At 42.4% G+C, this 27,998-nt stretch overlaps 1 protein-coding gene across 10 annotated transcripts in view; it reads left to right on the top strand.

The window, feature by feature from the left end:
- LOC140716749 (neural cell adhesion molecule 1-like) overlaps positions 1-27,998 on the top strand; it is a 694,163-nt gene that overhangs the window by 343,674 nt on the left and 322,491 nt on the right. For all 10 annotated transcript variants that reach the window (XM_073029568.1, XM_073029569.1, XM_073029563.1 and 7 more), the window contains exon 2: positions 7,784-7,858. In XM_073029568.1, coding sequence (XP_072885669.1) covers positions 7,784-7,858 — 75 coding nt within the window. The remainder of the gene's footprint in view (positions 1-7,783; positions 7,859-27,998) is intronic.

Below are 27,998 nucleotides of genomic sequence, written 5' to 3' on the forward strand. Positions count from 1 at the left end.
TCCCTCCATACCAGACAGTGATGCTCTCTGCAGTAAATCTGTAGAAATATGTTAGGAGATTTGGTGCTCAGAAGTACAATGCAAATTGGACTGTGAGTGTTGATTTGAATTACATAACAAGATAAGGAGTTGCTGGACAAGATAATCAGTTGTTTGGATGTGATCTGGTTCATGGATATAGAGAACACCAAAGAGTGTTGCAAGTAACTCCCATACCTATAAGAGAGAAAAAATCCATGCAGTGTCAAGATATGATCAAAGCTTTTTTTTAATCCCATTGAAAATTTTGTAGTTGATAGCAATTAAAAAGGTAGTGAACATCATCTGTGAGTCATTGTGTGTTGTGCACTTTTTGATATCAGGGATAACTGTGTTGTGTTTATCCCATGAATATTTAGTAAGCATGTGCACAGTTCCCCATTCTGCTGCCTTAAGAGGTCTGAAGCATTTTTCTGATAAAATCACTCATGGTTTCTTTGCTGCTATTTCAAAGGGATTTTGGATTTTCATTATATTCATGAATGAATGTGGTGAATAAGCACTTTAGTAAGTAAAAGATGCATTAGATGGCTGAACATAGTCAGTTTACGAAATGAAATCTCACAGAATAAAAAGAACAAATCCAAACAGGCTGAACTGTAGGCCAGTTTTTAATGAAATATCCATTGTGGAGTTGGAAAAAAAATTCCAAGCTATAATCAGTTTTTTTAAAATCAGGAATTCTGATGTGATTGAGATAGAAGCGTGCTCCCTCAATATTTGCTATGGAACAGCAGTGGCCACTTTATTAGTTACACCTGCACATCTGCTCGATAATGCAAATATTTAATCAGCAACTCAATGCATAAAAGCTTGCAGACATGGTCAAGAGGTCCAGTTGCTGTACAGTCCAAACCAGAATGAGGAAGACATGTGATCTAAGTGACTTTGACCATGGAATGATTGTTGTTGCTGGACAGGATGTCATGTGCATCTCAGAAACTGCTAATCTCCTGGGATTTTCATGCACATGTCTCTAGAGCTTATAGAGAATTATAGAGGCAATCGAAGATCACGAACATACCTAATAAAATGACTACTCAGTGTGTGTAGAGCTCTGACAGCATTGTGACAGAGTCTGGGGACTTCATACCGTGAGAGTTTCACAGAAGTAAAGAGTTAGCTGATGTCAGCACCAAATGTTATCTTTCTTATGGAACTGTAAGTGACTCAAGAAGGCGGTATCTATCATTAAAGACCCTCGCCATCTGGGACAAGTAGTCTTCTCATTACTACCATCAAGAAGGAGGTACAGGAACCTAAAGACCTGCACTGAATGACTCAGGAACAGCCTATTCCCAATTGCCATCCGATTTCAGAATGGTGAACACAAGAGATTCTGCACATGCTGAAAATCCAGAGCAACACACACAAAATGATGGAGGAAATCAGCAGGTCAGGCAATGTCTATGAAGAGGAATAGAGTTAATGATTTGGGGGCCATGACACTTTATCTGGATCAGGATTTCGGAGTGTTCCATAAATACTACTTTGGTATTCCTTTTTATTCTGACTTTATTTGTTTTTTAATTTATGATATTTTTATGTCTTTTCACTGTACTGCTACTGCAGAACAATAGATGACATATTAAATCATTTATTATAAACCTGATTCTGAGCTTGCTCTTCATGCAGAGTTTAATAATGACTAACACAACCAAAATGCTGGAGGATCTCGCCATGAAACGTTGACTGTTTATTCCTCTCCAAAGATGCTGCCTGACCTGCTGAGTTCCGTCAGCATGTTCAATGATTTAATTTAATATCAGAAAATGTAAACAGTATGCAACCTGAAATTTTTACTCTTTGCAGACATCCACACAACAAGAAAAGCCCCAGAGAATGAATGACAGAAAATGTTGGAACCTGAAGCCCCCCACCCTCCTTTCCACGCACAAGCAGCAGCAAAGCATCAACTTCCCTCGCTTGCCTCAGCAAAAGCGTCTCCCCCATCCATCCGCCATGCAGGCAAGAGCAAAGCCCCCATAGAGACCATGAGCTAGATTCCATCAAAAAAAATTACTGTTCATCCCAGTGCTTTGGCATGCCACCGGCTGTCTGTCAGTAATGATGGAGAGAGGTATATCACTGCTACCACAGTGAGAGGGAGACCAACAGCTTGTTGTTTCGATGTTACGTTCTGCAGAATCATTCTATTTCGAGTTTCCTCCCACTCAAGAATTAGCACCAAACTCTCTCTCACCATGGAGAGAGTGAGAGAAAAACAGAGAGCAATTGCTCACGAGCAGAGGCCTCTGACACTGTCCCGATGTTCCGATCTCCCGCGACCCTTCAGTCGGTGACACTGGCATGGAATCAGGTTGTCCACAGGGCCGCAGGTTGCATGCTGAGGCCATACGTTTTTCAGGCTGCTTCAAGAGATATCAAAAATGCTAAGTTACTCAGCGAGCTCTGAGAGTGGGCACCCACAGCTGTGAAGAATCACAGTTTAAGTGCAGTCATAGATCATGGACTCTGACAGCCACCTTGAAAAGAAAAAAAAAAGACATTAAAGAGAAGAATTTAAACTGTTTTGCAGATAAACATGAAGAATAAGACCATTAAGACACAGGGGCAGAATTAGGCCAATTGGTCCATTGAGTCAGCTCAATAATTGCTGATTCTTTTATCCCCTCTTCAGCCCTACTCCCCAACCTTCTCCCCGTAACCTTTGATGCTGTGTCCAATCAAGAACCTATCAAGCTCTGCTTTAAATACCCCCAACAACCCGGCCTCCACAGCTGCCTGTGGTAATAAATTCTACAAATTTACCACCATCTGGCTAAAGAAATTTCTCCGCGTCTCTGTTTTAAATGGACACCCCTCTATCCTGAGGCTGTGCCCTCTTGTCCTTTGTATGTATTCCTCTAGATTTCCAACATCTACAGAAATCCTGCTCTTTGATCAGATTCCTTCCTCTCCAGCCCTTCATCTTTCCCACCTACCTGGCTTCACCTACCAGCTTCTAGCCATCCTCCTTCCTCTACCCCACTTTTTATTCTGGCATCTTCCCCCTTCCTTTCCAGTCCTGAAGAAGGGTCTGGGCCCAAAACTTCACCTGTTTATTCCTCTGCATAGATGCTGCCTGACCTGCTGAGTTCCTCCAGCACTTTGTCTGTTGCTCTGGATTTCCAGCATCTGCAGAATCTCTTGTGTTTATAATGACTAATTACCTTGGGTGAGGTACCAGGTTGATTCCACTTAGAAACAGTGCAAAGGTGCAAGTTAAAACAATACCTTGACGATGCCGATTTTTAATATTTATTTGTGACCTGTTACATTTATTAGATATGTGTTAATGAGCAGTATAGCCAGTATAGCTTCAGATGGGGAAGGTTTTTCAACTGTTAATAGAACACTTAATGAGAGATCCTGACAACTGCAGCAGTATAACAAACTGAAATTATAATGATCTGTTTTTTATTTGTCTATGTTAGATTTGTGATCTAAAGAAATAGTTTGTTTCTAATTGCTATCTTAGCCACTCTGAGAAGAAGTTAATTACAGTACTTAACGGCTGGAAACAGCAGTCCTGCAGATAAATGAGATCAGAGAATGAGTCGTCCCCTGGCACAGGTTAAAATGGCGGTTACCACAGCAACCAGCATTAGTAGAACCATTTTACCCCAGGGAGAATATATACATTGGCAGTATTGTTCTTCAGGAATGAAAGTCTGATCTGTTGCCATGATTGAAGAGCCGCCATGATGAAATGAACTATAAAATTTTATTACTAAGGAGAAGTGATCCTGTCAAAGATATCCACTCAGTTGTCACTTTATTAGGTACACCTGCTCGTTAATGCAAATATCTAATTAGCTAATCATGAGGTGGCAACTCAGTATATATAAGTATGCAGACATGGTCAAGAGGTTCAGTTGTTGTTCAGACCAAACATCAGAATGGGGAAGGGATGTGATCTAAGTGACTTTGACCATGGAATGATTGTTGATGCCAGATGAGGTGGTTTGGGTAACTCAGAAACTGCTGATCTCCTGGGATTGTCATGCACATCTCCAGAATTTACAGAGAATAGTGTGAAAAACAAAAAAAAAACATCCAGTGAGTGGCAGTTCTCTGTATGAGAGAGTTCTGTTAATGAGAGAGGTCAGAGGGGAATGGCCAGACTGGTTCAAGCTGACAGGAAGGCGACAACAACTCAAATAACCACGCACTACAATAGTGATGTGCAGAAGAGCATCTCTGAACATACATGTCAAACTCTGATGTGGATTGGCTACAGCAGCAAAAGACCACACCTGGTTTCTCCCCATACCTAATAAAGTGGCCATTAAGTGCATATACAGAGAAGTGCCAGAAAAAGGCCAGCAATATCATGAAGGATCCCACACACCCTGCTCATGGACTGTTTCTCCCAATCCCATCAGGGAGGAGGCTACGTAGCATCCATGCCAGAACCATGAGATTCAAATACAGTTACTTCTCCCAAAGCATCAGACTGATCGACACCTCCACCCATTAATCCACCCCACCACACCCAACCACCATTACATACACATCACCTAGCATCACTTTAAGTACAGTGCATAGTCAGTTCATGTATATAACAAATATTTGTACATTGTGTGTTGCATCAGATCAGTCACAATCATTTTGTTTTCCTTTACACTTATCTGCTGATCCATGAGAATGAACAATTTTGAATCTGAAGTCAAGTGAAAGTCAAAAGTAAATGTATTATCTTAGTAAGTTTATTTATTTATTTATTGAAATATAGCACAGAATAGGCCCTGCCGGCCCTTTGAGACATACCACCCAGCAACCCCTGATTAACCATAACCTAATCACTAGACAATTTACAACCACTAATTAACCTAATAACTGGTGCATCTTTGGACTGTGGAGGGAAACCGGAGTACCTGGAGAGGACTCATGCATTCCACAGGGAGGACGTACAGACTCCTTACAGAGGATGTCAGGATTGAACTCTGAACTCCGACACCCTGAGCTTTCATAGGATCACACTAATTGCTATGCTACCATGGAGTCATATGCTATTCATTTACATATAATATTCATTTTCTTGCAGGAATTGACAGTAGAGTAAAGAACTACACCAGCAAAAAACTGCACACAAGCACAAACTGACAAACACCTAATGTGCAAAAGACAAACTGCAAATACAAACTAAAACAAATAATAATAATGATAATTACTGCCATAGATAAATAAGTAAATAAATAATACTGAGAACATGAATTGTAGAGTCCTTGAAAGTGAGTCCACAGGTTCTGTAATCAATTCATTGTTGAGGTGAGTGAAGTTATCCCTTCTGAATCAGGAGCCTGATGATTGAAGGGTAATAACTATTCCTGAATTTGGTAGTGTGGGACCTGAGGCTCCTGTACTTCCATCCCGATGGCCGCAGTGTGAAGAGAGCATGGCCTGAATAATGGTGGTCCCAGATGATGGATGCAGAATGACTGTTATTGGAATGCCTGTGAGATCTCTGTGTATCATTAAAAGATTCACTTGAATAGCACTGGGACTCCTTATGCAGTGGCCAATTTCTGCTCAGACTTAGTCATTTAAAAAGTCATAACTGAGGAAGATATTTTAAAGACTTCAAAAATGAACAAAAGACAGGATGCAGAGCCACATGGCACATGCCATGCAGGCTTTATTGGGGAACATGCTTTTTGAAACCACTGTTGCTTTGTCAGTGAATGGATTGCTGATATAAACAAAAAGCTCCTCTATTAACCTGTAAACAGCACACACTGGCTGAACTCCCAAGTTGGTGCGGTCTTTCATTGATTCTATTATGGTTCTTAATCTATTAGGATTTATTGAGTATGTGCACATGAAAATGAATCTCAGGATTGTATATGGTGACATATATGTACTTTGATAATAAATTTACTTGAGAACTTTAAAGTAACACCAACCGAAGCAAACTGGACAATTACATTTGAATCAGTATAGAGGTTTCAGAATCAGAATCAAGTTTAATATCACTGACATATGTTGTGAAATTTATTGTTTTTCGGCAATACACAGTACGATACTTAAAAATTACCATAAATTATAATAAGGAATATATAAAAAATAATTAAGTAGTTCAAAAGGAGAGCAAATGGTGAGATAGTGTTAATGAATTGGTTCATTGACTGTTCAGAAATCTGATGGTGAAGGGAAAGAAACTGTTCCTAAAGCATTGAACATGTGTCTTCAGGCTCCTGCACCTCTTCCCTGATGGTAGCAATGAGAAGAGGACATGCCCTGAGTGATGGGGGTCCTTATTGATGGATGCTGAAGATCTTAGAATAGTGTTGGCCATTTGCTTACTGAATGTAATATGTGGCAGGATAGCACTCATTTTCCTTCCTTCTCTTCAGCCTGTACATGATTGCATTGCTATGCACACACATTGGTGTTCTATCCAGAGCAGAATCACTCTTGCTGCTAAGTCGCTATATGTGGAGCAGATATTTTCTCAGATTGTGTTGCTGGTATCTAGTTTAGTCACTGGTGTGTGCAGGGGAATCACCTCTCATTTCAAGGGAGCTGTTCGGCCCATCGAGTCTGCTCCACCATTCCATCATGGTTGATTTACAATCCCTCCCAGCCCCATTCTCTTGCTTTCTCCCTGTAAACTTTGACACTGTTACTCTTCAAGAATCTATCAGCCTCTGCTTTCAATGTTCCCGATGACTTGTGGCAATGAATTCCGTCGATTCACAAGAGTATAAGATATTGATTGCAATTCCATCATGGCTTATACATTCTCTGCCTCAACCCCACTCTCACCACCCTCTGATTGAAGAAATTCCTCCTTATCTCTGTTCTAAAGGGATGTCCTTCTATTCAGAAGCTGTGCCTTCTGGTCCTAGATTTCCCCACTATAGGAATATCTTTTAGAATTTAAGGATCTACAGTATATACATGAGATCTAATATGCTGATACTATCACAGGTGCTACATGGCGATCTTATTGCAAGTGAAGTCAACATTTAACATCAATGGTATTCTTACCCCCATTACCCATTACCCCGTACTGCAGCAAAGGCCACCATCATCAGCTTGAGAAAGTCCTCTGTTCTAGGCCAATCTTTCAACTGTGCAGATCATCTTCGAAGATACTTTCTGTCCCAGGAATGAGGTCTTTGGAACTTCTGTTGGCATTTCTGTAGCTCTGGCTTTTGATGGGATGGAGTTTCTTGCCCTATGCCCAACCCTCACTCTTTCGCAGCTGGGCCTGCGGCCATCCGAGTTGGAGTTATCAATTGAATGAATTTTGAAATATTAACTTTCAGTTTGAAATATATCCTGGTTAGTTAACCTATTGCTCTCTGTATGCAATGATGAGGGAAGTGCGGATCAGCAATAAGTTCTACAAGTGTAAAAATCCATTAAATATATCTAGCAGTTTAAAGTTTCTTCTTACTGAACAGATTATATTTTCCAATAATGTGGCGGTTTTTGTATTTGAGTGTAAACACACTATATACATTTCTGGTCCTTGTTAGCCATTATCCTGCTGGTTATTAATTCTATACTCTCCATTCACCTTTGAAACCTATCTTGAAGTGAAAGATTAGACGGAGATGCAATATAAGATTTTTACTCCTCACATATGTGAAGGATGTAAGTAATAAATCAAATCAATTCATTTGTGGATGTGTGTACGGGCCACACTAGCACTTCGTACATTCTTCATGTGTCATACTGCAATCTTGGTAACTGATTTGTTGTCTCATCTCTGTATTTTCTCTCTTTTCAGCTGCCCTACAAGTTGACATTATGCCTCCTCAAGGAGAAGTCAGTGTGGGAGAGTCAAAGTTTTTCCTCTGTACTGGTAAGTTATCCAAGTCCTGCCTAGAAATCACTCTAAGGTGAGCTAACGAACATACAGTTTACTGCACCTCAGTCATAACAATTAGCTTTATTGGTCGCATGTACATCGAAACATACAGTGAAATGCATTATTTTGTGTCAACAACCGACACAGTCCGAATTATATGCTGGGGCCAGCCCACAAGTGTCGCCATACTTCCAGTGCCAATGTAGCATGCCCACATCATACTAATCCTAACCCATACAGTCCAAAGAGCTCTCACTGCTCAATTACACCCATTTGACCGATTAACCGACTAACCCATATGTCTTTGGAGTGTGGAAGCATCAGGAGGAAACCCACAGTCACAGGGAGAACAGACAGACATCGGCAAGAATTGCACCCTGCAAACATGAGCCGCTATGCCCTGATGTTATAATTTAAGATTATAACCATGTGGAATACTTGACAACTGTCTCAAAAATACATTACAACTGTAAGTCAAAAATCCCAAGTGACCTTCTCAGGAATATAGAGGTGACAGATAAGAAATCTGGACAAAGTCTATGATGCTGTGCCATGAGAGTAATGTGCTTTTGCCAGTGACTGAAGTATTTGTTCCCTCGGCACAAGCCATTTTTCACTGATGTGCATCTTGTTCACCCTGGGCATGATGCTGGCAGGTGTGAGGCTTCTCCTAGCACTTTTGCATAGCAGTAAATCCATGCGCCTACAAACCCTGCTGACATTTGGGTTTATAACTTCAGATGAAAAGCTGTGGAAGTGTTCCCGCGAGGGCACCATGGTTAGTGTGATGCTGTCACAACTTGGGGCGTTGGAGTTCAGAGTTCAATTCTGGCAACCTCTGTAAGCAAGTTGATACATTTCTTCCCGTGTGCATGTGGGCTTCCCCGGGTGCTTCCATTTCCTTCCTCAGACCAAAGATGTACCGACTAGAAGGTAGATTGGTCATTGTAAAATGTCCTGTGATTAGGCTAGGGTTACATCAGTGGTTACTGGACGGTGTGGCTCAAAGGGCCTAAAAGCCTTTTCCACACTGCATAAAATAAAACAAAATGAATAAAATCATAACCAGAGTAACGAGGTGCTGTTTCTTGCGGTGTTTGAGCTGCAGATAGGTGACCCAGCACTCGGCTCATCAATAACAAGCTCAGTGTAATTCCAGAATAGAGATATTGATTGCAATGTTGTGCTGCCTTGCTGGCGCAGGACACTGACACATACTTCTATAACCGCAGATCACCAGACAGATTAATATAGTAGATTGCCCAGCCCACGTAATCTTGTCATTCCTCAGCACAGCCTTTCCATTGCTGCTTGTTGAAGTTTCTGTCATGAATCCATTACTGCGGCCACATACCAATGATAATTGCTTCCTGATGGCCTGTCTTTGCATTTCAAAAGTACATTTAATGTCAGAGAAATGTATGCAATGTACATCCTGAAATGCGTATACTTCACAGCCTTCTACAAAAACAGAGGAGTGTCCCAAAGAATGAACCCCGAAGCCCCCCCAGCTCCCCCCTCCCACATGTGAGCAGCTGCAGGGTGGCGGCTCCCCTTCCACCAGCAAAAAAAGCATCGGTGTCCTCTACCGAGCACTCAAGCGTGCAGCAAAGCATCAATAAAGACACAGACTTGCAGTACCCCAAAGACTACTCGTTCACCTGGTAATTCAACATACCACAGGTTCGCTTTCTCTCCCTAATAAGGGAAAAAGAGGTGTCTCCGTTTCACAGCGAGAGGGGAGACATAACAAACAACTCACTGGTTTGCAATGTTAGAAGTCACTTTTTCCAATCTCTGCGTTCAAAGAACTCGGGTCTCTGGGCACACAGCCAGCAGCCAGCTTGCTGTTTTCGATCTTCTGTGAACTCCCATGACACACCAATTTCCTGTGGAGGCACCGACCTCGAGTCCACCCGCCTCCAGAGCCACAAAATCCCGGAACCCTGAAGGTGTGCTAGTTTTCTAGGCCATGTCCTTGGTATGAATAGCGGCCTATCATGAGGCCCCAGGAGTGGGTCCAATTCCCGCAAAGAACCGAAGTCAGCATGTAACTCCATGTCAGGGTCTTCAAAAGAATCCTGAAAGGGGAAAATAGAGATAGTAAAGATAGAAATAGAGCTGTTTCTGAAGGTGTAAGCAAAGGAGTCCTGTTTGGCACCATCGTTCTCCTAAGCTCCACCCTTTGGTGAGGTTATGTGTGGTTAATTGAATTACTGTCACCTTCCTATCAGTTTGAACTAGTCTGCCCATTTCCTTCTGACCTCTCACTAACAAAACATTTTTGCCCATATAACGGCCACTCACTAGATGTCTTTTGTTTATTGCACCATTCTCTGTAAATTCTTAAGACTTGTGCATGAAAACCCCAGGAGATCAGTAATTTCTGACTTACTCAAACCACCCCATCTGACACCAACAATCATTCCGTGGTGAAAGTCACTTAGATTACATCTCTTCCCCATTTAGATGTCTAACCTGAAGAGCAACTGAACCTCTTGACCATGTCTGCATGCTTTTATGTATTGAGTTGCTGCCACATGATTGGCTGACTAGTTATTTGCATGAACAAGCAGATGTACCTAATAAATGGCCACTGAATGTAGAATAACATTGACATGTCCAGTTAAAGGCAGAGTGTGGACAACTTGCCAAATGGAGATGTAGTAGGCACCTTAGGAAGCTGAGCCGTTTATCAACAAACAAAAAAAAGATTTTTCAGTTCCCACCAAGAATGCTATCAGATCGACATTTAAAAATGAAGTTTAATCCTGACTGGTATAGAATATTATAAAACAGTTGCATCGAAGAGGATTATAGATCTGAGTGGATTCTTGTTTGTGTAGCCTTAGCTATCAGCAATTGTACATAACTATTTATGGTTATGTTTACTTTCGTGTTTATGTTTACTTAATAATCCAATCATTATGGATTACTTAACATTGAAGAAGATAAACGCTTCAGAATAGAGGAGCGTCCCTTTAGAACAGAGATGAGGAGAAATTTCTTAAGCCAGAGGGTGGTGCATCTGTGGAATTCATTGTCACAGATGGCCGTGGAGGCCAATTGATTGGATATTTTAAAGCGGAGGTTGATAGGTTTTTGATTAGTAAAGGCATTAAAGGTTACGGGGAGAAGGTAGGAGAATGGAGTTGAAAGGGATGATAAGTCAGCTATGATAGAATGGTGGAGCAGACTGGATGGGCTGAATGGCCTAATTATGTTCTTATGTCTTATGGTCTAATGGTCTTCAGCAAGCAGGGACACATTGAATCATAGTTTATGCAGCACTACAGTATCAGCCCCTTTGGCCCATCTAGTCTGTGCTGAACTATTACTCTGCCTAGTCTCTTTGACCTGCAGCTGAATCACAGCCCTCCACACCCCTCCCATCTATGTACTTTATCAAATTTCTCTTAAATGTTGAAATTGAACCTGCATCTACCATTTGCGCTGGCAGCTCGTTCCACACTCTCAAGTCCCTCTGAGTGAAGAAGTTCCCCCTTAGGTTCTCCTTAAATATTTTGACTTTCACCCTTAATCTATGATATCTAGTGTCGCCCAACAGTGGTAAATGTCTGCTTGCATTTACCTTATTTATCCCTCATAATTTTGTATACCTCTATCAAATCTCCCTTCATTCTCCTGCACCCCAAGGAATGAAGTCCTAACCTATCCAATGTTTCCCCATAAGTCAGGCCCTCAAGTTCTGGGAAGATCCTTGTAAATTTTCCCTGTACGCTTTCAATCAAATAATTGGGAGACTGTTGATGTCTAGCACTGAAGCATAGTAGTTACTGTAATGCTGTTACAGAAGTTATTGCAAAATCAGGATTCAATTCCCGCCACAATCTGTAAGGAGTTTGTATGCTTTCCCCGTGACTCTGTGGGTGCTCAGGTTTCTTCCCACGTTCCAGAGGCATACAGTTTAGGGTTAGAGTTGGAGAGCTGTGGCAGAATGTGTTGGTGCCGGAAGCACGTGGGCTACCCAACACAATCCTTGCTAATTTGATTTGACGCAACCTCACATTGCACTCTTTGTTTCCATGTACATGTGATTAACGAAGCCAATCTTTAATCTTGAAGCCTGTAGCATAGCCCATGCAAGAACACCTGTTTGATGTTTCTAAGCAGACTTAGCTTGAATTCTGTCAAGCCAATACAGGGACCGTTAGCAGGGTCTGCTGAAGGTGGGTGGTCATGCTGTTTGCTTTTGTGTTATTTTAAGCAGTAAAGGACTTGAATTGAAGCACCCGTTCAGACTCTATTTTGCTCTAATCCTGATGATAAACAGCAGGAGAATGAGTCAGAGGTGATGACTTGGGATGGAGCAGGCTGCTGGTGAACACTGTCCCCCTCCGCAAATGCATTATCTTTCACACTGCCAAGAATAACAATGATCTGTCACACGTGATATTCAATTATTAATCACTCAGTGCCTCAGATATTCTCACACACAGCTATTGTACATGTGTCAGTCTGACCTATAGCATAACCCAGATATTATAGTTGACACCATAGTTTATGAGACCTTTTAATTGTTATGGAAGGCTATAATTCCTGAGCTGAAGATTGCTTGAATTGCTTAAGGAATACTCAATGTTTAATACCAGCATCCCCCTCAACAATAATTTGGAGAGTATTTTTCCCTTTCCTACCCCTGTCTTCATTGTTTTCATTTGCTGTACCTCACAGGTTCCTACACAGTGTCTCTACAAAGAGACTTGCAGCAGTCTCTTTAGTTTTTAAAGATCACGATGTAGATATCCAGTCTTGAAGCAAATGGTTCACATCAGGACTGACATTCCAGGACACCATTCTCTCTCAGCCGTGCGGGTGCGCAGTAACTGAAATGCTCCAGCACACACAGCCTTTGTTGCCGTGAAACTGGAGTTTTCATTTACATCATGTAAATAAAGTTTTGTAATTATGCTCATATCATAGTGAAATACTCTGTAATTAGTTAATTTAATGAATATATTCTGTACATTTTCTAAATACTAAACAGACCACAACCGTGAAACATATTAGAGCTTTAATGTATTTACCATTGTCAGTGTTTTAAGTTACAATGCTGTTATAAATTGTAACAATAAACACAGAATGGAGGTCGGTAGCTCCTTGTTAATAAACCACCATCTAGTCAAAACATTTTACTTTTGCTATTGTGCCTGTCAGTTGTTTTGACTGCCTGACTTTGATTACTTGTGTTGTCAGTTGTGGTTTGTGTTTGTTTGATGAGAATATTTTGGAAAATAACACATAAAGCACTGTGCAGTTTTCAGGCTGTGTAAAAAGTTCCTGCTGAGAGCAATGGTTGTTCCAAACAGCTGTAAAATAAAGTAGAGAAAACCTTGCTCTAGTAGACATTAACAGAGAGGGTTTCTGCTTTAATATCGCTGACTCATGCCGGTGAAACATATTGTTTACCCCAGCCAGTGACTTTCGAGTCATTGAAATTAATGGGTTAAATATCATGGACAGAAGGCCCTCATTTTGCAGAGTCACATCCTCATGTCCATTAGAAAAGCTAAAATGGAAAATCAATGGATTTATTGAGTATGCCGGTAAGACAATGAATCTCAGGGTTGTATATGGTGGCATATATGTGCTTTGATAATAAATTTACTTTGAGCTTTGAGTTTTGAAACAGTTATTGTTTCAAGCACAACATAGAACAGTATATAGTACAGGAACAGACCCTTCAACCCACGGTGTTGTGTTGAACCAATTAAACTAGTGATCAAATGGCCAACTAAACTAATCCATTCTGCCTACACAGTGTGCATATCTTCCCATTTCCCCCACATTCATGTGCCTATCTAAATGTCTCTTAAAAATCTCTAATGTATCTGCCTCTACCACCACCCCAGACAGTGTATTCCAGACACCCACCACACTTCTACATAAAAAAACATGCACTCACATCCCCCTTGAACTTACCCCCTCTCACCTTCAATGCATGGCCTCTTGTATTAGATATTCAACCCTGGGAAACAGTCCACTCTGCCTATAGTATGCCTCTCATAATCTTATAAAGCTCTATCAGATCTCCCCTTAGTCTTTGCCACTCCAGCGAAAACAACCAGCATTTATCCAGCCTCTCGTGATAGCACATGCCCTCTAAACCAGGCAGCATCCTGGTAAACCTCTTCTGCACCCTCTCCAAAGCTTCAACTTCCTTCCTATAACGGGGTGACCAGAACTGTTTGCAATACTCCAGATGCAGTGTAATTAGAGTTTTATAAAGCTGCAACATAATTTTTAAACACAATGCCTCGACTAATAAATGCAGGCATGCTATATACCTTATTAATCACCTGTGTAGCCACTTTCAGGGAGCTGTGAACTTGGACCCCAAGATCCCTCTGCTCATCAACTATTAAGGGTCTTGCCGTTAACAGTGTACAACACCTCACATTTGGTCAGGTTAAACTCCATCTGCCATTTTTCTGCTCATCCTTTCAATACCTTCATCAGGATTGGAAGGGAATGCAGCAGGTGGGGGAGGGGAAGGAGTACAGGCTGGCAGGTGATAACTGAGATCAGGTGAGGGGTAAGTTGGGGTGGGAGAGGGGACTGAAGTAAGAAGCAGGGAGGAAAGAGGTAAATGGCTGAAGGAGAAGGAATCTGATTACAGAGGACATTGGATCATGGGAGAAAGGGAAGGAGGAAGGGCGCCAGAGGAACATGATTACCAGGTGAGAAGAACAGGGATGAGAGGCGAGCTGGGATGAGGAATGGAAAAAATAAGAGGAGTCGGGATGGAGTGATTAAGGAAAGTTGGAAAAATTGATGTCTGTGCCAACATTTGATAAGGAGCAAGAAGGTTGCGAGTGAACGGCTGATTTCTGGAGCCAAGGCAGCTTTACTACTCGGGGTAAAAGAGAGGCAAGACTGTGCAGGTGCGTGATGTCAGCCAGTGGAGCAGGAAAGGTTTAAAAAGAAGACCGCTATATCCAGCGGGCAGTGGAGTGAAAGGCAGCAGAGTGATAGGGCTTTGGCTCAACGGGCTTAGGCGGTAACGGGACGAGGCGAGGTTGGTCTACCTGTGTTATTTGCGGAAAGGATGAAGAATGTGTGTGAGGCCAGTTTTCTGTGCTTGGTGTCAGATGTGGGAGGTCCTGGAGTCTCCCAGCCTCCCAGACGGCCATATCTGCATCCGGTGTGTCGAGCTGCAGCTCCTAAGGCACCGAGTTAGGGAACTGGAGATGCAGCTCGATGACCTTCGTCTGGTCAGGGAGAGCGAGGAGGTGATAGCAAGGAGTTAAAGGCAGGTGGTCACACTGGGGCCACGGGAGACAGACCGGTGGGTCACAGTCAGGAGGGGGAAGTGGAAGAGTCAGGTACTAGAGAGTACCCCATTGGCTGTACCCCATGTCAATAAGTACTCCTGTTTGAGTACTGTTGGGAGGGACAGCCCCCCTGGGAGAAGCAACAGTGGCCGTGCCTCTGGCACAGAGTTTGGCCCTGTGGCTCAAAAGGGTAGGGAAAGGAAGAGGAAGGCAGTAGTGATAGGGGACTCGATAGGGGGTCAGACAGGCGATTCTGTGGACGCAGGAAAGAAACTCGGATGGTAGTTTGCCTCCCAGGTGCCAGGGTCTGGGATGTTTCAGATTGCGTCCAAGATATCCTGTAGTGGGAGGGAGAACAGCCAGAAGTCGTGGTATATATTGCAACCAATTACATAGGTAGGAATAGGGAAGAGGTCCTGAAAGCAGACTACAGGGAGTTAGGAAGGAAGTTGAGAAGCAGGACCACAAAGGTAGTAATCTCGGGATTACTACCTGTGCCACGCGACAGTGAGAATAAGAATAGAATGAGGTGGAGGATAAATGTGTGGCTAAGGGATTGGAGCAGGGGGCAGGGATTCAGATTTCAGGATCATTGGGACCTCTTTTGGGGCAAGTGTGACCTGTATAAAAAGGACGGATTGCACTTGAATCCCAGGTGTACCAATATCTTGGCGGGGAGGTTTGCTAAGGTTACTGGGGAGAGTTTAAACTAGAATTGTTGGGGGATGGGAACTGAACTGAAGAGACTGGGGAAGGGGCGGTTGGCTCACAAATAGAGAAAGCTTGGAGACGGTGCGAGAGGGAGGAAAGACAGGCGATAGAGAAGGGATGCGCTCTGACCGAAGGTTTGAGATATATCTATTTTAATGCAAGGAGTTTTATGAACAAAGCGGATGAGCTTAGAGCATGGATCAGTACTTGGAGATATGATGTGGTGGCCATTACAGAGACTTGGATGGCTCAGGGACAGGAATGGTTACTTCAAGTGCCAGGTTTTAGATGTTTCAGAAAGGACAGGGAGGGAGGCAAAAGGGGTGGGGGTGAGGCACTGTTGATCAGAGATAGTGTCACGGCCGTAGAAAAGGTGGATGTCATGGAGGGATTGTCTACGGAGTCTCTGTGGGTGACAGAGGTTAGGAACAGGAAGGGGTCAATAAATTTACTGGGTGTTTTTTTACAGGCTGCCCAATAGTAACAGGGATATCGAGGAGCAGATAGGGAAACAGATCCTGGAAAGGTGTAATAATGACAGAGTTGTAGTGATGGAAAGTTTTAATTTTCCAAATATCGATTGGCATCTCCATTGAGCAAGGGGTTTAGATGGGGTGGAGTTTTTTAGGTTTGGTTCAGGAAGGTTTCTTGACACAGTATGTAGATAAGCCTACAAGAGGAGAGGCTGTACAGTCCTTATCTGCGGGGGATTGGTTCCGGGACTCCCCGCGGATACCAAAATTCGCAGATGCTCAAGTCCCTTATTTAACGTATCAGTGCAGTGGTCTTTAGGACCCAGCGGAACCCCGGACTTTATTTAACATGTCTCCGTGCGGCGGACATTAGGACCTGGCGGTGCAGATCTGAATCCGCAGTGTTTCTGTTCACGAAAATAATCACGATTGAAAATAAGGTGGAAGTAATAAAGCGATCGGAAAGAGGTGAAATACCATCGGTCATTGGAAAAGTGTTAGGCTACAGTTGGTCAATGAACTATTTTAATGGAGCATGTGAAAGGCCCCGCCCCGATGAAAGCTACAATTTTTTATATGCATAGAAAGGTAAAATATGTACTATATACTAAGAAAAACGTTTGACTAACTGATGCTAAATAATACCGGATGTACCTGTTCCGACTTCAAATCCGATTTAAAGACGGACTCGGGAATGGAACTCATTCATAACCCGGGGACTGCCTGTACTTTTAAGTCATTTCTGGATTACTTATAATACCTAATACAATGTAAATGCTATGTAAACAGTTGTTATACTGTATTGTTTAGGGAATAATGACAAGAAAAAATAGTCTGTACATGCTCAAGCAATGAGTGCTAGAGAGAGAACTTCCGGGTATTCCCGATCTGCGGTTGGTTGAATCCGCGCATACGGAATCCACAGATAAGGAGGGCCGACTGTACTTGATCTGGTATTGGGAAATGAACCTGGTCAGGTGTCAGATCTCTCAGTGCGAGAGCATTTTGGAGATAGTGATCATAATTCTATACCCTTCGCAATAGCATTGGAGAGAGATAGGAACAGACAAGTTAGAAAAGTACTTAATTGGAGTAAGGGGAATTATGAGGCTATCAGGCAGGAAATTGGAAGCTTAAATTAGAAACAGATGTTCTCAGGGAAAAGTATGGAAGAAATGTGGCAAATGTTTAGTGGGTATTTGTGTGGAGTTCTGCATAGGTACGTTCCAATGAGACAGGAAAGTTGTGGTAGAGTACAGGAACCGTGGTGTACAAAGGCTGTAATAAATCTGATCAAGAGGAAAAGAGAAGCTTTCAAAAGGTTCAGAGAGCTAGGTAATGTTAGAGATCTAGAAGATTATAAAGCTAACAGGAAGGAGCTTATGAAGGAAATTAGGAGAGCCAGAAGGAGCCATGAGAAGGCCTTGGTGGGCAGGATTAAAGAAAACCCCAAGACATTCTACAAATATGTGAAGAGCAAGAGGATAAGACGTGAAAGAATAGGACCTATCAAGTGTGACAGTGGGAAAGTGTGTATGGAACTGGAGGAAATAGCAGAGGTACTTAATGAATACTTTACTTCAGTATTCACTATGGATAAGGATCTTGGTGATTGTTGTGATGACTTGCAGCAGACTGAAAAGCTTGAGCATGTAGATATTAAGAAAGAGGATGTGCTGGAGCTTTTGGAAAGCATCAAGGTGGGTAAGTCGCCATGAGCAGATGAGATGTACCCCAGGCTACTGTGGGAGGCGAGAGAGGAGATTGCTGAGCCTCTGGCGATGATCTGTGCATCATCAATGGGGATGGGAGAGGTTCCAGAGGATTGGAGGGTTGTGGATGTTGTTCCTTTATTCAAGAAAGGGAGTAGAGATAGCTCAGGAAATTATAGACCAGTGAGTCTTACCTCAGTGGTTGGTAAGTTGATGGAGAAGATCCTGAGAGGCCGGATCTATCAACATTTGGAGAGGTATAATATGATTAGGAATAGTCAGCATGGCTTTGTCAAGGGCAGGTTGTGACTTATGAGTCTGATTGAATTTTTTGAGGATGTGACTAGACACGTTGATGAAGGAAGAGCAGCAGAGGTAGTATATATGGATTTCAGCAAGGCATTTGATAAGGTATCCCATGCAAGGCTTACTGAGAAAGTAAGGAGACTTGGGATCCAAGGGAACATTGCTTTTTGGATCCAGAACTGGCTTGCCCACAGACAGCAAAGAATGATTGTAGATGGGTCATTTTCTGCATGGAGATCGGTCACCAGTGGAGTGCCTCAGGGATCTGTTCTGGGACCCTTACTCTTTGTGATTTTTATAAATGACCTGGATGAGGAATTGGAGGGATAGGTTAGTAAGTTTGCTGATGACACAAAGGTTGGAGGTGTTGTGGATAGTGTGGAGGGCTGTCAGAGGTTACAGCGAGATATTGATAGGATTCAAAACTGGGCTGAGAAGTGGCAGATGGAGTTCAACCTAGATAAGTGTGAAGTGGTTGGTTCATTTTGTTAGGTCAAATATGATGGCAGAATATAGTATTAATGGTAAAACTCTTGGCAGTGTGGAGGATCAGAGGGATATTGGGGTCCGAGTCCATAGGATGCTCAAAGCAGCTGCGCAGGTTGACTCTGTGGTTAAGAAGGCATATGGTGTATTGGCCTTCATCAATTGTGGAATTTAATTTAGGAGCTGAGAGGTAATGTTGCATCTATATAGGATCTTGGTCAGACCCCACTTGGAGTACTGTGCTCAGTTCTGGTCGCCTCATTACAGGAAGGATGTGGAAGCCATAGAAAGTGTGCAGAGGAGATTTACAAGGATGTTGCCTGGATTGGGGAGCATGCCTTATGAGAATAGGTTGAGAGAACTTGGCCTTTTCTCCTTGGAGCAACGGAGGATGAGAGGTGACCTGGTGGAGGTGTATAAGATAATGAGAGGCATTGATCATGTGGATAGTCAGAGGCTTTTTCCCAGGGCTGAAATGGTTGCCACAAGAGGACACAGGTTTAAGGTGCTGGGGAGTAGGTACAGGGGAGATGTCAGGGGTAGTTTTTTTTACTCAGAGAGTGGTGAGTGCGTGGGATGGGCTGGCAGCAACAGTGGTGGAGACGGATATGATAGGGTATTTTAAGAGACTTTTAGATAGGTACTTGGAGCTTAGATAAATAGAGGGCTATAGGTAAGCCTAGTAATTTCTAAGGTAGGGACATGTTCGACACAACTTTGTGGGCCAAAGGGCCTGTATTGTGCTGTAGATTTTCTATGTTTCTATGTAAAATGGAATGTGAGGTGTTGCTGCTAGGTGTTTGTTCAATGTTACAGAACAGGAGGAATGCAGTCGGAACTGATTGCAGAATTACAACTGATTAAGTTGTTTTTGATGACAAATGTCTGAAATTTATTTAGAATGTGGAGAGGTGGTCCACATTGACAGATGATGAAATTAGAAAGATTACTCATTCATTTGGAGAATTTTAGATTGAATGAATGATCCTAAATTGGATATTATCTCCAACTCACCCACAGTTTACATGAATACTGTTATTCCATCAGCAACTTTCAAACAGTACATTGAAAAGATTTAATTGTGATTATTCAGTGAACTATTTTATTCTCATTAGAAATGCACTCAGTGGGCACTTTATTCAGCATCTCTGTAATAAAGTGGTCATTGGGTGCATAGTATGAATTTCAAAGCTCAAAGTAAATTTATTATCAAAGTACATGTATGTTACCATATACGACCCTGAAATTCATTTTCTTGTGGGCATCCTCAATAAATCCATAATAGAATAATAACCACACCAGAATCAATGCAAAATCGTTCCAACTTGGGTGTTCAACCAGTGTGCAAAAGATAATGAGCTGTGCAAATACAAAAAAAAATAATAATAACTAAATAAGCAATAAATATCAAGAACATAAGATGAAGAGTCCTTGAAAATGAGTTAATATCTTTTTGGGAACATCTCAGTGATGGGGCAAGTGAAATTGAGTGAAGTTATCCCCTTTGGTTCAAGAGCCTGATGGTTGAAATGTAAGAACATCCTGAAACTGGTGGTGTGAGTTCTGAGGCTGCTGTACCTTCTACAGATGGCAGCAGCGAGAAGAGAGCATGTCTAGGGTGGTGGGGGCTCCTGATGATGGATGTTGCTCTCCTACGACAGAGTTTCACGTAGATGCGCTGAATAGTGGGGAAGGCTTTACACATGATGTACTGGGCCGTATCCTATCAGGTTGTTATGCAGCCAGTCAATACACTCTCCACTACACATCTGAGGAAGTCTGTCAAAAGTTTTAGATGTCATGCTGAATCTCTACAAACTCCGAAGGAAGTAGAGGCGCTGCTGTGCTTTCTTTATAATTGCACTTACGTGCTGGGCCCAAGACAGTTCCTCCAAAATAATAATAACATTTAAAGTTGCTGACCCTGTCCACTTCTTATCCTCTGATGAGGACTGTCTCATGGACCTGTGGTTTCCTCCTGAAGTCAGTAGTCAGCCCCTTGGTCTTGCTGACATTGAATAAGAGGTTGTTGTTATGGCATCACTCAGGCAGATCTTCAAATATCCCTGGTGCTGATTCATCACCACCTTTGATTTAGCCTACGACAGTGGTGTTGTCAGCAAACTTGACTGTAGCACTGGGGCTGTACTTAGCCACAAACATTATTTCCTGCCACAGATGGTTGTGAACCATAGTGGAAGCAACATGTTTAGATATTTTTAAGGATTTGTTCTCGATAAGTAAGCAGTGAAAAATTTACTGGAGGTAGGATGTGTATGTGGAATTAAACCACCTGTGATCATATTTGAATCGCTTTTAAGAGTTTGTACATCCTCCTCTGACTGCAAGGGTTTTCTCCGGGTGCTCTGGTTTCCTCCCACAGTTCAAAGATGTATCAGTTGGTAAGGTACTTGGTCATTGTAAATTGTCCCATAATTAGGTCAGTGTTAAATCAGTGGGTTGTTGGAGGTTGCTGGGTGGTGTGGCTCGATGGGATGGAAGGGCCTATTCTGTTCTGTATCTCTAAGTAAGTAAAATAAATAAAAATAACTAAATTGTCTACGTTCAACACACATGCACTCATTGGTCTGTGGGTACACAAGGCAGAGATATACAGAACTGTGCAAAGGTCTTAGGCACGCATATATATGTGTGTGTATAAAGCTAGGGTGCCTAAGACTTTTGCACAATACTGTATTTGTCAACAGAGAATAGAGAGGAAGTTTGTAAATCTGGCGACAACAAAGGATGTTGGGAGTGGTGCGGTTAGAGTCCCATTGGAGGGATGTGGGACAGGTGGCAGAGAAGGAGTGCCAGCGTCGGAGTGGGGAAGGCATGGGTGCAGACACACCCAGCCCTGAGACACCAGGCAAAGTCATTTGATTCCAAACAATTGGTTTATTGATCAATACAGAATGTCTTTGTGGTGCTTCCCATGCCCTTCCTTCTCCATTCCCCCTTTCCACTCTCAGTCCATAATAAACTCCCTTATCAGAATCAGGTTTATCATCACTCACAGATGTGTGAAATCCATTTCTTTCATTCAATACATAAAATTACTACAGTGCTGTGCAAAAGTCTTAAGCAACCTAGCTATATACAGTATATGTACCTAAGACTTTTGCACAGTACTGTAAACTCAGAATGGAATAACACAGTAACAAGACCCTTGGGCCACAAAGTTGTAATTTGTGGTGTGAAGGGCCTGTACTGAAATTAAATACCTAACTAATCTCATCCCTTCTGCATACACAATGTCCATTGTCCTTCATTCTCTGCACATTTATGTGTCTATCCAAGAGCTTCTTAAACACCTATTGTATTTATCAACACCACCACCAGGACTCGCAATTCTCTTTCAACCTCTAATATTTGAAACTGCTCCCCATTTAAAAAGCAGTCTATATCGTTATTTCTTCTATCAAAGTACATAAGCATACACTTCCCCACATTGTATTCCATCTGCCACTTCTTTATCCATTCTCCTAATATGTCCAAGTCCTTCTGCAAACTCCCTTCTTCCTCAACACTACCTGCACCTCCGCCTATCTTTGTATTATCCACAAACATGGTTATAAAGCCAATTCCATCATCCAGATCTTTAACATGTAACATGCAATGTTGTGGACTCAATACTGACTCCTGCAAAAAAAAGCTATCATTGGCAGCCAACCAGAAAGAGCTACCTTTATTCCAATTTGCCTTCGCCCAGTCAGCCAATCTTCTGCACATGCTGGTATCTCTAGACATGAACCATTAGTAATTTCCAGAGTGAATGACCACACAGTATTTCACACTGTACCATGGAGAGCAGTCTAGCTGGTTGCATTACCTTGTGGTACAGAGAGGCCACTGCACAGGATCGGAAAACGCTGCAAACTCAGCCAGCTCCATCATGGGCGTTAGTCTCTCCAGCATTGAGGACATCCTCAAAAGGTGATAGCTTAAAAAGGCAGCATCCATCATTAAACACCCCTATCACCCAGGACATGCCCTCTTCCCATTGCTACCATCTGGAAGGAGGTACAGAAGCCTGAAGACTCATACTCGATGTTTCAGAAACAGCTTCTTCTCCTTCACCATCAGATTTCTGAATGGACGATGTGATTATTGTTAATGAATAATAATAATTATTATTATTATTGAATAATGACATTATTCACATATGTCGTGAAATTTGTTTTTTTTTGTAGCAGCAGTACAGTGCGATACATAAAATTATTACAGTGCTGGGCAAAAATCTTGAGCACCTTAGCTATATACACCTGCTTAAAACGTCTGCACAGTACAGTATATTTCTTATTATGATTAATAGTTTTTATTATGTATTGCACTGCTGCTGCAAAGCAATAAACTTCACAACATTTAATGTTATATGTAACCTAATTATGATCCTGATTCATTATATTCCATCTCATTCACTCATTATGTGTCATGCCGATCATGGTTTTTTCATGATTGTGATTATTCATGGCAGTTTTTTTCTACAGAAATAGTTTATGTCTGTATCCTCCTCTCTGCTCTGAATCCCATCCAGATTTGTATTGTCATCAAATTGTAATATACTGTATGGTGCCTTCAGCCAAGTGATAGAAACAGGACAGGACTCCCTGGTGCCTAAACCCAGTCTCTGCAGCACCACACAACTTACAGTGTGCTCTATGTACACTGTTGGTTCACGTTATCTATCTCATCCTCATATCCAGATTAACCAGGTGTAATATCCTTTCCAAAATCTATTCTGGTTCTGCCCAACCAAATTGTTCTTTCCTTCATGTTGTCTTATAGTCAGGACCTGACATAGACAGGGGCTGCCAGGCTGGGTTCTGCAGAAAAGGCCAGGGTTTTGTGGCTGGGTGGACTTCATCTCAGTCCTTTCTTAGTCTCACCTTGATCCAGTTGTCTCTCTGTTCCATTTCAATCCAGTCCTTTCTGTATTCGATCACTCTCCATTCCTCTTTCTGATCCATATCACTGCAGCCCTCTCACTGTCCCATCTCACATCAGTCCTTTCTCTAAACCACTTTGCACCAGCCCCCTCAATGTCCCATCTCACTCCAGTCCTTTCTCTAAACCACCTTGCACCAGCCCCTCTCACTGTCCCATCTCACACCGGTCCTTTCTCTATACCACCTTGCACCAGCCCCCTCAATGTCCCATCTCACTCCAGTCCTTTCTCTAAACCACCTTGCACCAGCCCCTCTCACTGTCCCATCTCACACTGGTCCTTTCTCTAAACCACCTTGCACCAGCTCTCTCAATGTCCCATCTCACACCGGTCCTTTCTCTAAACCACCTTGCACCAACTCTCTCAATGTCCCATCTCACACCGGTCCTTTCTCTAAACCACCTTGCACCAACTCTCTCAATGCCCCATCTCACACCAGTCCTTTATCTAAACCACCTTGCACCAGCCCTCTCAATATCCCATCTCACACCGGTCCTTTCTCTAAACCATCTTTTACCAGCCCTCTCAATGTCCCATCTCACTCCGGTCCTTTCTCTCAACCATCTTGTACCAGCCCTCTCAATGTCCCATCTCACTCCGGTCCTTTCTCTCAACCACCTTTCACCAGTGCTTACACTGTCCCATCTCACTCCAGCTTTAATTCCTTTGACTTCTCCCGTTTCTTCCAGGGTCACTGCTCCTGCCTTTGTGACTGCGCACACATTGCTCACCAGTGGTTTGAACTTCCTGTGGGTTTAGTTATATCAAGCTGGTTTTGCAGATGCAATGGAGTTCATACTTTGTTCTTCAGTCCCTCTATTGCTCTTCACCTTGCTAATGTTAATGCAACCCCAGGGCCCTCGGGCTCAAATGGGAATTAACTTCTGAATGTCCACTACCTTCTGTGTGAAGGGCACTTAATCTTGCCCCCAGGACATGGCTCCTCCTGTAGTCTGATTGAATTTTTCCAAGGAAGTTGCAAAATACAATTCACACTGAGCAGCGAACTTTGTCTCTATGCTTGTCATTATGTCTAATAAATTATTTAACAAGAAACAAACATCCAGTATTCCAAAGTGGGACCCCTGCTGTGTTTAGTAGCTGAAGTGGCAAGATTAGAAAGGTCAAACAATATAACTTTCTGTGGGGAAATGCCTTGACTAGATCATTCAAAGATGCAAAAGCAGCAAGGTGGGCAAAGTTCAGAATCAGAATCAGGTTTTATATCAACAGCATATGCTGTGAAATTTGTTGTAATGTGGCAGCAGTACATTGCAATACATAATAATAAAAACTGCAAATTGCAGTAAGATGTGTATATATATTTTAAAAAGTTAAATTAAATAAGTAGTGCAAAAAGAGTGAAAACAGTAGTGAACAGTAGTGATTCAGTCCATTTAGAAATCTGATAGCAGAGGGGAAAAAGCTGTTCCTGAATTTTTGAGTGTGTGCCTTCAGGCTCCCTCACCTCCTCCCTGATGGTAGCAATGAGAAGAGGGCATGTTCTGGGTGATGGGGGTCCTTAATGATGGAATTGTAATCTGCTTCTGCCAGAGATGATTGAAATGTGTCATTTTGCTTCAGTGACCAACTCAGTCCAAGGATTGTTCCCTCAAGCATCACCATCTTTTGGTGGCAACATAGCATGCCCACAACTCACTCATCCTAACTGAATGCCTTTGTGAGGAAACCGGAGCACTTGGAGGAACCCCACACCGTCACAGGGAGAATGTATAAGCTTCTTACAGGCGGCAGTGGGACTAGAACCCTAGACAGTGACACTGGCGCTGTAAAGCATTTGCACTAACTGTTATGCTACGATGCCCCTCTTGATACTGAATATCCGCTCAGCTTTTTTCTCTTGCCATCTCTCCTCCCCGTTTCTCCTTGTTCTGTGAGTGCAAAGCTGCAGGCATGGAAAGCTGGTCCCTTACAGCTTCAATCCCAGTTCTTTGTAGATTTTGCGGGTGGTAGAGGTTGTCCTGTAGGATTCACCCTATTGTAGAGGAGAATACATGTTTAGCTTGGTGTCAGTGGCACTCACAGTGGTACTAAAATTCTAAAGAACACTGCTGTTGGATCTGAGGTGGTCATTCTCTTACTCCCTTTCACCACATTTCCCCACTTGTGTTTTTTTGACTTCTGACATCACAAGAAAATGTTCAGTGATGGGGATGGGACCAGGTCCCGGCAGACTGCTCCACCCACCATGTGGTCAGTGTGCCTTCTTGTATTATGCTACTCTGATATCTGGTCCTCCCTAGGTTCTTGTTAGCCAAAAGAAATGGCCATCCAATAAGACCATAAAACCTTAAGACATTGGAGCTGTATTAGGACATTCAACCCATTGAGTCTGCCCTGTCATTCCATCATTGCTGATTTATTATCCCTCTCAACCCCGTTCTCCTACCTTCCCCCCATAACCTTTGATGCTCTGACTAATCAGGAACTTATCAACCTCCCCTTTAAATATACCCAGTGACTTGACCTCTATGTCTGTGGCAAAGCATTCCACAGATTCATCACTCTCTGACTTGAGAAGTTCCTTTTCATTTCTGTTCTAAATAGATATCCCTCTATTCTGAGGCTGTGTCATTTGGTCTTAGACTCCACACTGTAGGACACATACTCTTCACATCCACTCCATCAAGGCCTTTCGATATTCAGTATCTTCTTAGGAAGCCTGTAATCCTGGCATCAATTGCTTTCTTGAGATTAACCTGCCTGTACATGGCAGTGACCTTGATGTCAAGGGATACTGATACTGATGGCAGTCCAGAGCTCTAGAGGATGTATCTAACTACCAAATAGGTTCAGGATATTACAAATCAACCCTTCAGCAATTCAATCCCAGAAGCACTTCTCTAATACATTCCCCAACAGGTCCTGCCTGAAAGAGGCATGTCCTCTGTCATTCCATTTGTACATCTCTGTAAAATCTTCCATTCATAATTAACTCTTTAAAAAAACTTTCAAAGGTGTGTACATTAATTGGTTGCTGTAATTTTCCCTTTTTATGGCTTTTTGTCCTTTATAACCTTGCTCATTTTCCCATCTAGGCTTTGTTCATCCAGCTCTGTTTACGTGGACCTTTCGTAAGAGTCACAGCTGTCAAATGTCACATTAGCAAACATCTCTGAGCAATGAGAGTTGGTATTGATTTATTATTGTCATGTGTACCAAGATACAGTGAAAAGCTTATCTTGCAAACTGTTTATTTAAGTCTCATCATTAGACAGTGCATTGAGGTAGAACAAGGCAAAACAATAACAATGCAGAATAAAGTGTAACGGCTGCAGAGAGAGTGCAGTGCAGGTAAACAATAAAGTGCAAGATCATAACACGGTAGATTGTGATGCAAAGAGTCCATCTTATCATGCAAGATGTCTGTCAAAGAATCTGATTACAGTGGAATAGAGCTATCCATGATCCTGGTGGTATATGCTTTCAGCCTTTTGTATTTTCTGGCTAATAGTAGACAGAAGAAGATAAAATGTCTAGTTGTGGGTGAGGACTTTGATAATGCTGGCTGTTCACTGGGAAGTGCCTCAGTAAAACAGCCATAGTGGGGAGGCTGATTCCTGTGTCCATGACGTTCTTATTAGTTTCCTGCAGTCACATGTAGAGCAGTTGCCATACCAAGCCATTATACTTCCAGACAGAATGCTTTCTCTGGTGCATCAATAAAAATTAGTAAGGGTTGATGGGTACATGCCAAATCTCTTTAACCTCCTGAGGAATTAGAAGCATTGGTGAGTGTTCATGGTGGTGACATCAGTGTGATTGATCCAGGTTAGGCTATTGGTGATGTTCACACCTTGAATCTTGAAGCTCTCAACCTTCTTAACCTCAACACTCTTGATGTAGACAGGACCATGTGTACTGCCCTCCTTTTTGAAGTCACTGACCAGCTCTTCTGCTTTGTTGACATTTAGGCAAAGGTTATTGTCATGACCCCATGTTACTATGCTTTCAATCTCCTTCCTGTTCTCCGACTCATTGTTATTTGCGATGTGGCCCACTGAAATGTTTTCATCTGCAAACCTGTAGATGAAGTTAGAGCAGAATCTGGCCACTCGGTCATGAGTGTTAAGAGAGTACAGTAGCGGGCTGAGGACGCACCCTCATGGATCACCAGTGTTTAGAATAATTGTGAGGAAGTGTTGCTGACTATCTGATTGCGGTCTGTTGGTCAGGAAGTCA

Source organism: Hemitrygon akajei, chromosome 26 (genome assembly GCF_048418815.1).
Source record: "Hemitrygon akajei chromosome 26, sHemAka1.3, whole genome shotgun sequence".
In the NCBI taxonomy this organism is placed as follows: Eukaryota; Metazoa; Chordata; class Chondrichthyes; order Myliobatiformes; family Dasyatidae; genus Hemitrygon; species Hemitrygon akajei.